Source organism: Periplaneta americana, chromosome 6 (assembly GCF_040183065.1).
Source record: "Periplaneta americana isolate PAMFEO1 chromosome 6, P.americana_PAMFEO1_priV1, whole genome shotgun sequence".
Taxonomy (NCBI): domain Eukaryota; kingdom Metazoa; phylum Arthropoda; class Insecta; order Blattodea; family Blattidae; genus Periplaneta; species Periplaneta americana.
Genome location: NC_091122.1, coordinates 92,354,802 through 92,366,954, shown reverse-complemented (window position 1 = coordinate 92,366,954; position 12,153 = coordinate 92,354,802). Strand labels below are relative to the sequence as shown.

The window sequence follows — 12,153 nt, the reverse complement described above, 5'->3', positions numbered from 1 at the left end:
TATGGTTAATTTCTTTGTACAAATTATTTTCATTTGTGATTATTGTGCCTTAGTATTTATATTAATTCGCCTAACAATAACAACAATAATAATAATAATAATAATAATAATAATAATAATAATAATAATAATAAAATTATCATCAGTTGTATGGACGTCAATATGACAACATTAAAAATGCAAACACTGGAGAGACCACCCAGCTAGTCATAAACCCATCAGCCCTTTTCTGACAATGCACTGTCTTATACAGCAGAAGCAAGGCATGTACAGCAACATATTACGATATTTTTGTTAATAACAACATAGTGATATTGTCAACAAAACAGAAACAAAAGTAACCATACCTAAGCTAGCCTATCTAACCTAATTTAAGGTATCTATGCTAGCTAGACTACATATTCTATGCTCTCACCTGAGATATATTAACTTTATATCATTAACCACACTTATTCTATACTACTTATCTAAGCTGCCCTATCTAAACTAAGCTACCTAACACTCAATTTAAGCTAACTACCTACTCTATTCTATTTATTCTACACTATATAACTAACTTATCTAAGCAACTCTGCACTATCTATCTGCCCTACGCAACAGTAAACTAAAGAAACCTAAACAAACTTAATCTAACCAACTTATTCCAACAAAAAGCTACGTATATAATGTGGATCACAACACACACTTAGATAACAATTATGATTCCTAATCAGATATGTTGGTGATCCTGTGGCTTACTATTGCTGTGCCACCATTTATCGCATAGTTTAGAGCCATCATATTGATGTCCATACAGCTGACAATTTATATCTATTATCTACTTCAAGAACTGGACCTTTCATAAGTTTCAAATAGCAGGACTCCTTGATCAGGAGGTCAGAATAATGCAAGACTGTCAATTAAACACAACCATGGAAAAATGTATCATAACTGATAGACAAAAAGTCCTTATGCAACAGAAAGGTTGACAAAATGAATGAAGCACAGATCTACATTTTTGGCTTACTAACTCAATCTCTGAAGTCACAACTACCAACTTACCTTCCATTTTTAAGTAGTAATGCTTCGTCATCTGGTATGTGATTTGACAGCAATTCACACACACGGCGATGCTACAACAATGAAGAACATACTATTACATGATTATAAAATGTATAAATACACTGAAGAAACTGAATAAGAGTTATTCAATGAAAACTGTCAATTACTTTGGTAATACTTCAGAAGTGAATCACAGTCGCACATTCACCTACCAGAAGAAGCATTTGGGCAATGGGGAAAGGAAAGACTTACATTGTCGCCTTGAGAGGTCAAGGAGGAATTCAAGAGGTAATGCTATCAATGACATAATAATAAAAGAAAGAGAATTATGGGCTGTAAGAGGAAAGGATAATATTAGTAATAAGTCTAGTGAAGATAATGGTGTATGGTCAGTGTCCTCTAGGATTGCTTAAATGTGTGGATCTAATTGAATCAATGTAGCCTATATGAACTGAAATTTTTTTGTTCTTCAGTAATTCGCCCAGGAACTCACGGCAAAGTGGAGTCAATTATGCAATCATGTGTTGGATTTGAATGGTAATGCTTGCATTACTGATATGATGAAAGAAGGTCAGGGAGGCAAGAAATCTTAAGGAAGGGGAGAAATGGAAAACTTCAATATGGCACAGCTACCATAACAACGTAAGATAAATATTTGTCAACTGTTTGTCGAAAGTATTTGTAAGCGGGGTAATTTGCTAGGTGACATTGTTACATATACACCACTTTTACATTAACCCTATAGTAGTAATTTAAATAATAATTAATCAAAGGTTAGGTTACATATGTACGAGGCTAGTGTGGGGAATCGTTCAGAGGAGGTAACTCATGCAAATCTCGGGCACTTCAAACCCAATTAACTATACAAAGAAACAAACCTAACCTAACCGGTTAGCATGAATGAGTGTTCTGTAGTAGTGTATTTCAAGAATGGCCTATTTTAATTTGAACCGTCATTGTTTAATGCATCGTTTCCCAACCTGTGGTTTGGGAACCCCCAGGGCGTTTGCAAAATATTTCAAGGGGTTCGCCAAAACTTTTCCATAATGGCGGGTTTCGAGCTTAGGCCTATTATTGTTTCCTTCATTTCTTCTGTGGCATTGTCATAATAATAATAATAATAATAATAATAATAATAATAATAATAATAATAATAATATTATCTTAAAATTAAATTAACCCTATAAAGCCCCTTGTTACATATGTGTAACATAGGAATTTATCACATTATTTCCACAATAAATTAATATTTACCGCGAATGCCTGATTTACAGTTATGTAACAACATTAAGAATGCATTTGATTTCGCTACAATGGAAATTTAGTCTGCCAGCTTCTTTGTGTTCTAACAATACTAACAACAGTACTGCAGCCTGACTAAGGAACAGTTACATGGTGGTCAGGCCTTTGATTATAGATGTTAATGTGGAATTTCAACAAACTTATATTTAATTTTGTATTTTCAACAATAGCCTACTTCTTCTTTCCTTGTGGCAAATGCAGTTAAGTTGTCAGTTGTGTATCAGAATAGTTTCTGTTCACATTAAAATGGCTAACTGGTTGAAAAGTGGAAGTTTGAAAGGGAAACAGGGTTTAACAAAATCGCAAATTAGTGTTGTGTCAACAGGTCATTCAGCTTCTAGTGATGTGTGTCAATCTGACAAAAGTGAACCGTGTGTAAAGAAAAGAAAGTACGATGATAATTACACTAGGTTTGGATTTTCATATATAGGTGACAAGGACTGTCCAAGACCACAGTGTGTTGTTTGTGGCGACATTCTTGCTAACAGTAGTCTGAAACCTTCTCTACTTAAACGCCATTTAGACACTAAACACCCCACCCACGTAAACAAATCTGCTGATATTTTACACGAAAAGCTAACAAGTGGAAAAATGATTTAACTACTTTTGTATCTGCTACAAACAGTGACAATGAGAATGCTCTTGAAGCGTCTTATCGCGTTAGCTACAGAATTGCTAAAACTGCAAAACCTCATTCAATAGCTGAAGATTAGTGCGGCCATGTATAAATTATGTAGTACAGTGCATGCTTGGAGAATCATTCACAAAAAAAAAAGTCAATATGGTACCATTGGCCGACAATACGATCAACCGCCGGATTAAAGACATGGCAAATTATGTCAAAAATGAAATTTTGGAAAGAGTTCGTGCCAGTTATTCTTTTGCGATTCAACTTGACAAATCAACTGATGTTGCCAATTTAGCCATTTTGTTACTTTTCGTCCGTCATATTAATGGGGAGTCTGTAGAAGAGGAGCTACTATTCTGCAAACCCTTAAAAGACAGAACTACAGGAGGAGATATAACCGATGAATACTTTCGCGAAAATTCAATAGACTGGACTCACTGTGTAGGCATTTGTTCAGATGGTGCAAAATCTATGATAGGATGTTATGCTGGGTTTGTTGCCAAAGTGAAATCGGTAGCTCCGAATGCATTGTTGCATTCATAGACAGGCTCTTGTTTCTACATGCATGCCCGATGGATTGAAATGTGTGCTGGATGATGAAGTGAAAATAATTAATTTTATTAAGGCTCGCCCTACAAATTCCCGCATCTTTGCAGTGCTTTGTGAGGAAATGGGAAGCATTTATAAGTGTTTATTGTCTCACACTGAAGTTAGGTGGCTATCTCGAGGTAGAACTATTTCCAGACTGTATGAGCTTAAAGACGAAGTTTACGTTTTCCTCACCAGCCATGCCTTTCACCAAGCAAAGTGCATGGAAGATGAAATCTGGCTTCAGACTTTAGCTTATTTGACAGACATTTTCTAAAAATTTAACAGTTTAAACTTATCTCTCCAGGGGTCAAATATAAATGTTTATATTGTGCAAGACCGTATCGAATCATTCATTAAAAAACTTAATTTTTGGGAAACGTGTTTCAATAGCAATCAAACCGAGTGCTTTGATACCCTTCACGACTTCCTGGTGGAAAATCATCTTTCTTTGGACGAAAATGTCAAGAACATGGTTAAAGAACATTTGAAGAGACTTGGAAAAACCTTCAGACCTGCAATGTCCAATAACAACAATTGGATTTGCAATCCCTTCGAAGAGTCAACAATTTTAAAATCCATATTAAGCATAGATGAAACAGAGCAGCTTCTTGAAATTTCCACTGATTTTCAGTTACAGAAAAGTTATAAATCTTTGTCTTTAATTGGTTTTTGGTTGAGTTTAAAGGAGTTCCCAGTGTTAGTGAATAAAGGCATAACGGCTTTATTAGCTTTTCATCCACATATTTGTGCGAAAAGTCGTTTTCTTCATATTCCTATTTAAAAAATAAATACAGAAACAGACTTTGTGCTGAAAGTGATTTGAGACTTTATTTAACTTCTGTGGTTCCTGAATTCAAAGCTCTGTGCCATGGAAAGCAGGCGCAACCTTCTCACTGAATTCCAAGGAAGAGGTGAGTAATTACAATGAAAACTTGTATTTATTATTGCAACTAGACTTACACATTGTGTAACTTTTAAGCCATAACTAGAGTAGCTATAGGTTTTAACCGTTAAGGGTTAAGTTCATTTAAGGTTATTAAACCTTTTGCTTGGAATTAAATTTTATACAGGTCTACTGTATGTATTGTGACAGCGACGTGAGAATCGAACTCACGACCAGCGTCCCGCAAGAAAGCAGATCGCGCGGAGCACGGAGGGCCGGCGCGCGGCGGAGTAGTGGGGAAAGGGGCCTACACGCGAGGGGAGGCTGCGCGCGCAGCTGCTACTTAACGCAGTGAATGGGAAACGGACCTTCCCGACCCTTCGAGAAGTCCGTCGAAGTGGAGATATCCAGATAATTCTCTACACACCTGTAGAAAATTCTCGCAACTATGATTTTGCTATAAAAGAAGAAGCGCCAGCGAACTCGAGCAGTTTTTCAGTTATTCAGTCAGTGAGTAAGCCAGAGCAAGCAAGCCAGAGTTCGACTCGAGTGTGCGTCCGCATCTGCGTCAGCATCCGAAGGCCTGAGTTCGAGTGCAGTGGACCGCAGTTGGAGGGACCCGAGTTCGAGTACAGTGAACTGTCTCTGAAGGTCTGTGGTTCGAGATACCGTGAACTCGAGTGACTGAGATAGAAGAACTGTGAACTGAGAACTGGTAGTTCTGATTTGTAAATAGTGCTTTGTAAATATTATTTAAGATTAACAGTTCATTGTTGTGCGTAATAGTCCAAGTAAATTGTCATTGTCGTCGGTGGAGTGCTATAACGAATACTGTGTTGAGTGAAGATCCAATTGTTGACGAGAGCGTTTAAGGTGAATTGTAGAAAGGAATTATTGTTGTGACGAATAAATTACATTGTTGTTACTAATAAAATTCACAGTATATTTAAAAGTCAATGGTTCATCCAACTCAGATCATTGTGGAAGGGGTTCGCGAGTCGAAAAAGGTTGGGAACCACTGGTTTAATGTATCCATTCAATACCACAGATCACAAAACTTTTATAACAACTTTTGAGAGTGATAAACGATATAATCTACAGTTAAATTACAGAATGCGGCTAAACAAGCACTGGGTTACTTCGCTTAAACATCAAGTGTTTAGAGCTCTCTCCTCAGTTAAATAAACATAACTTTGGTAACATTACGAAAGTTTCAAACTATGCCTTGCATATACAAATGTGATAGGTTATGTTAGTTTAGGCCTTTATTATGCCCTGCATATAGGCTGGTGATTTTTTGTTTTGTGATGTTGTCAGTAATAACGTAGTGTAATGGTGGATTTTCACTTCCGAAATCATGAGAAGTAACTCAGCACTAATTTCACCCAGAATGCATTTCATAGATATATTCAATACTCATTTCGATTTGAAGAGTCAAGCAATGATATTTATTGATGGACATAACCACTGATTTTAAAACTATTAAATTCTCATGGAAATGTAATTTATTTAGATAGTAAAACCTTTGACATTTGCTGCATTAACATTAATTTTCAAAATAAAAAAAAAATATACCCCAACTCTGGCTACTAGCAACAGGCATCTATAATGAACACCGATCAAAATACCCCTCATTTCTCGTGAAAAACAACAACTGAATAGACTATAGTGGGCTTTATGTTGTCAGCAAACAGCTGGATACATTAAGAAGATTGATTAATTTTCAAAATAAAATAATTTTGAATCTGCAAAAAAAGAAAGTGAAAAACATGGATTTTGAGTGTTACTGAAACAAAATATTTAAAATTCAAATATGCATTACTGAAATGTTTGTTTACTGTGGATACACTTCTTTAACAGGCCAATATATTTTTGCAGTAAGAAAAAAGAATGTGCTTCATTACTCATTAGTAAAGAAAACCCCAGAAATGTAAGTTTCCTTCCATAACATTTTACATATTTTTCAGGTTGCTTTAAAAAATATACATACTATTGGTTTGAATAAATTAATCCTCCTTTCTGATATTATGAGCTACCAGATGATAATAAAATTGATATATTACAAGTACTAGCTCACATGTTTTTTGTTTACAAAATTTATGTTATGGAAGGAAATTTCTTTGTTGCAGAATGACTTCAGTTGCAATAACTTCGTAATTTATAGTAAAATGTAACCTTATAAGTTTATTTGTTTTCCCCTCCTTTTTCGTTGTCTGAAGCTGTCTTCAATTTTGTTTCTATGAGTAAACCTAGTACAGTTTTCTAACTGTGTATGCTAATATATGACAAAATCAACTGCACAAAGAATTAGAGAACTTAACAGAGCAATAAGAAGGCTAAATTGTATGGCTTTTCTATAGCATGCAACACCGAAACTTCCAACTTACATTTTTCGAAGTTCTATGTGCAGAAATCCGTGACAGGTTAGGTTAGATTGGTTTAGGCTTTTGATATGTCTTGCATATACGAAACTGTGACAGGTTTAGGTTAGGTTAGCGTAAGTTTTTGGTATGTCTTACATATCTAAATGAAGTTAAACATGTGTTACGAGTTCATTTTGAAGTGTTCTAATTCTTTATTTCACACGTTAAATAATGATTTGGTAATTTCATAGAAGACGGGCACCTGGTTGGATGTACTAAGTATTACCAACTTTTTTACTTTAGAGTTAAATGTTAGTGATTTTTAGTGACTTTTATATGTTAGTTCTAGGTTTTTATACGAGGTGTCGCATTGATGATGTTTCAATTTGATTGGTTATAGTTGTCATTTGTTCTAGAATTTTCGTTAATTTTGAATGGGTAATGACGTTGTCAATTGTTCTTGGTTGTTTGACGCGAGTGGTGTTATACTGTTTTGCTGGCTAAAGCTATTGGAAGTTTGTCATTTTATGATTTTCCTTCGATTTGATTGGTTATAGCTGTCATCATGTGTTCTAGAATTTTCGTTAATTTTGAATGGATAATGACGTCAGTAAGTTGTTCTTGGTTGTTTGACGTGAGTGGTGTTATATTGTGTCTGATGGGTAAAGCTATTGAAAGTTTGTCATTTTATGATATCTGTGAAAGATTGTGAACATAGAACAGAGTATTACATTTTATGTCGATTTTGGTTCAGTTCTTTCGCTGGTGAATAAAAATTGTGTCGATTGTTGACGAGAAAACTGTTCCTGTGATTCCAAGGAATTGGTCATTGAATTTTCCGTACAAGTTAAGGTGTAATAAGAGTTCAAAGAGAATTTCATTTTGTGTAAATACATGGTTTAGTTATGTGAAGTTGACTGTACGACAAAGTGGTGGTTTAGTTCTTTGTTGGCTGCATGCTTTAAGTTTTGATTGCCTTGAAGCCTGTGTCATAATGCAAGTGAAGTGGTTGTCTTTGAAGACGTCAATGAGGATTGAATTTTGTTTGATTAGGTGATAAATTATTGTTTTGTTTTGTGTTTTAGTGATTTGTGTGGGTAAAGTTCGGACGAAAACTGCCAGAAAAGTACTACCAACTATGAAGTTCAAATGCCACCAAACACCATAAAAATCAAAGATGAAAAATTAAACATATTTTCATTTTTCGAAGGGCTTTTTCTTCCTTAAAAATATGAATATATGTTTGATTTTCCATCTTTGATTTTATAATGTTTGGTGACATTTGAACTTCATAGTTGGCAGAACGTTTTGGTAGTTTTCGTCAGCCATGTTGGATTTTGCCCGTCTTCTAGGAAATTACCAATGATTTTTAGGTTACCTACACCGATAAATTCTTTCCAATTTTTAGCTATTTTCTAATATGTTTTAAAGTCAAATTATGTCCAATATGAACTCTTCACATTCAAAACTACCTTCTCTCTGAAAATTAGGCAGTTTTCAATTTTTTTCGTTAAAGAAACCTTCAGTGTCGGGTGCTACAGAAAACACAGTAATTTTTTTTTTGGCCACAGACAGAGCAGACATCTGATTTCATTACTTTTCTGCTTATTTAATCCATGTCTTTTTCAATTTCTTCCGTAACACAGGACATTGTGGTAATTATCTGTAAGTACAGCTTTTGGTTTTTTATGAAATTAGGCCTAATATTTTAAAATCTTCTGATTATTATACCTAATGTGGAAACACTTCGAAAAAGTGAGCGGAAAACAATAATAGTTTAGATTTATTATACAGTAAAACCCCGATAAGACGCTGTTCAAGGGACCGGGTGTAAAACGCGTATTAATCGGGACAGTGTATTAGGTGGGTATACTAATTTTTACTTATATACAGTATCTATTAGCATTTTTCTTTATTGCAATACATGATTCTTGAAAGGTAATACAATATTATTCCATTATGTAATTACTGTACTGTATGTCAAAGACATTTACAATATGTACTGTACTTAATTCTTTGGAAAAAAAAAAAAAAAAAAAAAAAAAGAGCCATTTATATTTGTTTGCCGTGTGTGTGTTCTCCAAGTCCTCAGGTTTACCACACTTCAGTTTCTGCGATTACATCCTCCCAACGTCGCAGCTGTAGTGATTGAGTCGCGATTTTTTATTATTGTTCTTAATGTCGATGATGGGATTCCTAATGCATCAGAGAATTGTTTCTGAGTAAGAGTACTGTTCTCATCGTACTTTCATAAGATTTCCAATTTTTCCGACACAGAAAGGGCTTTTCGTTTAACACTCATTGTAATCACATTCACAGACACTTCAATACACAAAAGGACAACAAACTGCCCAGCAAAAATTTCCAAAATTTTATTACTGCCGAGTGAGGAATGCTGTTTGAGAGAGAGGGTTAGCAAGAGGGTGAGGTATTGTAACTGCATGTAGGCTTCAACGATGCAGATAAGGAGTCGAATAACAGAGCGTAACAAGAGGGTGGGGTATACTAAGGTATGAAGTATGAAGGTTTAAATGTGCAGGTAAAGGATCGAATACCAATACTTTTCAGGTTAACGGCACCAGTAAGTTCAATGATCAAAATGTTTCATTGCTGTTACAGTACATTACTGAAAATTACATTGAAAATATTCCACAAAAACAGCGTATTATGCAGGACTTGAGCGCAACAAATGGGGTATTTTATAAAGGCGTTATATGTGAAATGTGCAGGGACCAGGCAAAAAAAAAGCGTATTACATGGGACAGCGTAATAACCGGGTGCATCTTATCGAGGTTTTACTGTATTTAAGTACTTACGGGTAACGGTTGACTGGAAGTGGTCCTCAGCCATGTTGTGTTTTGTCAGGAGGGGGCTCGCGACAGGAACAGTTTGGCTGTTCCACATGTGCAGTGCCAGCGTGATCCTTACTAGGATTTATTTTCGCGTGTACATTCCAGATCAAATAAAAAAGTTCTCTTCGTGCTCAGGTAACACATCTTGCTTATATGAAGGTTAGGTTTCGTAAACTTTAGGTTTCTATTAACCAAGTCCATACATTCCGCACATGCGCAGACAGCCAAGATGATTCTGTTGCAAGTCGCATATTGTTTGTCTAATGTATTTAAGTCGATGTTTGGTGACGTCACATTAATTCGATTCTTTTCATTTTGTCTCTGTCACTTTGACATTAGTTTTTGACATTAGTTCTGGTAATAGAAGGAGCGTGCAGTTCTAAGTCTCGTGATGGTGGTTTATGTGAAGGTTGTAGTATACGTGCAACGGAATTTATATGGTTATGTAAGAATGGCAATGGATATCAGCCAATTGGAAGTAGTCCTCAACCATGTTGTTGTGTTTGATATCGTACTTACAGATATCGAATATTTAGCAGAGTTCATGTTCAAGAGGGCATACCCAGATCATCGTGAACACATGCATAATTTTTTCATGGAAGTGAGAGAAATCAATTCACCTCATCATTATGTAAGGTACGTGATCGTAGTTATTTACTGAAGTGTTTAGTCGTTTACATAGGTTAGGTTAGGCTAGACTATGAACTGATCCATGTTTTCATGTTATTGATTCATATTTTCGTAACTTTTATATATTTTTATAGTATCCACTAAAATTTAGTATCATACAATTAATGTACGGTTCCTGTACCATCTTATGCGCATGCACTGGTTGAGCATCTGCTATGGGATTGAAACTGGACTGGACGCTGTTGGAACGATTTCGCGGATCGTAATGATCCATGAAACGCTTGTTGGAATGAACCTATTAGAACTGTGAGGCGAACCTAGCGGCAGAAATTGTAATGACGCTCCGAGTCCCACTCTCGATCATGCTATGCGCCAACTTGTATAATCTCGTAAGCAATGGTCCTAAGGCAAGTCTGAACCTCACAAGTGACACCAACAAGGTACCACTTATGAGGCAACTAGGCCAAAAGATAATGGGGTAGGGTGGCCTGTTCCTTTTCCTCTCGATTGCATACATGGCCAAATAGCTACATATTACACTAATCAGATTTCAGATATAGGCCTATACAAACAATTGTTCTTCTTCTGACACATATCTAAAGGATATTGTGGTGTATAAATACATAATTGTAAGCCTGATGAGTGTGTGTTCTTAATAAATAAATAAATAAATAAATATATATATATATGGTAATTTGCTAGATGTCGTTGCATATAGACCACTTTTACACTAAACCTAACCTTAGTGTATACAACATATACTAAAACACTAACCTAACCTAACGTAACCTGTCACAGATTAAGGTAGAGGTTAGGTTAGGTTAGTTTAGGATTTTAGTATATTTTGCAAAAACAAATTTTAGGTTTAGTGTAAAAGTGGTCTATATGCAACGACGTCTCCTAGCAAATTACCCGGACATCAATGAAATCATCGAGGATCAGCAAAAAATTAGGTTTGATTTGTTCACGTTTTTAATATGCCTTGCATATATATCAGACTATACAAAAAAAATTTGAACAAACGAAACCTAACCTGTCACTGATCCTCGATGTCCGCCATATTAACCGAAGTACAGTTTTCTTTTTGATTTAAAAAAAAAAAAGGCAAATGTCTTCCTTTCGTAACACACTAAATACAGTGGCTTGGCCGTGAACCATAATTACATAAAATGAACTTATTCAATATCACAGTAAAACATTATTACGACAGGGAGATAAAAAGAGAAACGATAACTTGTACCTTAATTACCAATCATAATGCACATATTATGCATTACTGTACCTTAAGACTGCGAAGCAAGTCTACATCATCACCGTCCCTCTTGAAAGACATAACCTACGAATGAAGAAAATAACAGAGTATAAAATAATTTCCAAATAAGGTATTTCATGTCTCTCATTTTCGAATATAAGCGTACTCACGCTGCTAAGTACGTGCTGTACACACTTAAAACCAAATGCCACTACAAAATCACAAAACCAGAACACCGGGAAACAATACAATCATGGGTAACGCCGCAAATCCGCAGACAAGATATTTCTGAAGTGAAGGATCCAGTGTTGTCAGATTATGTTCCTATAATTTCCCTCGATATAGGTTGAAATTTCCCTTCTACGAACAAACTTTCCCTCGACCACCCTTACATCATGCAAGGCTTTTTTAAAGCTAAAGAGCCTTGTACATCACGGCCGCGCTTCACGTATGTTATTCAAAAGTTCCCATTTTGAAATGGTAATAAGTTCGTCAAATTTCTAGATTCCACAAAAATAAAAATACGAATTTGTTCGCAAAGAAATGGGATTTTATTCAAACACGAAAAATTTAAATATGACCACCACCGTTGTTCAATAAGAAATAAGTTT

The 12,153-nt window shown here is 35.4% G+C and overlaps 1 protein-coding gene across 1 annotated transcript in view; it reads right to left on the bottom strand.

The window, feature by feature from the left end:
- The window catches only part of LOC138701502 (sodium channel modifier 1-like), a 38,877-nt gene extending 27,022 nt beyond the window's left edge, over positions 1-11,855 (bottom strand). The window contains exons 1-3 of the mRNA XM_069828453.1: positions 11,713-11,855; positions 11,573-11,626; positions 1,042-1,112 (exon numbers count right to left, since the gene is read on the bottom strand). Coding sequence (XP_069684554.1) covers positions 1,042-1,112; positions 11,573-11,623 — 122 coding nt within the window. The 5' untranslated portion in view covers positions 11,624-11,626; positions 11,713-11,855. The remainder of the gene's footprint in view (positions 1-1,041; positions 1,113-11,572; positions 11,627-11,712) is intronic.
- Between the last annotated feature and the right edge of the window lie 298 nt (positions 11,856-12,153).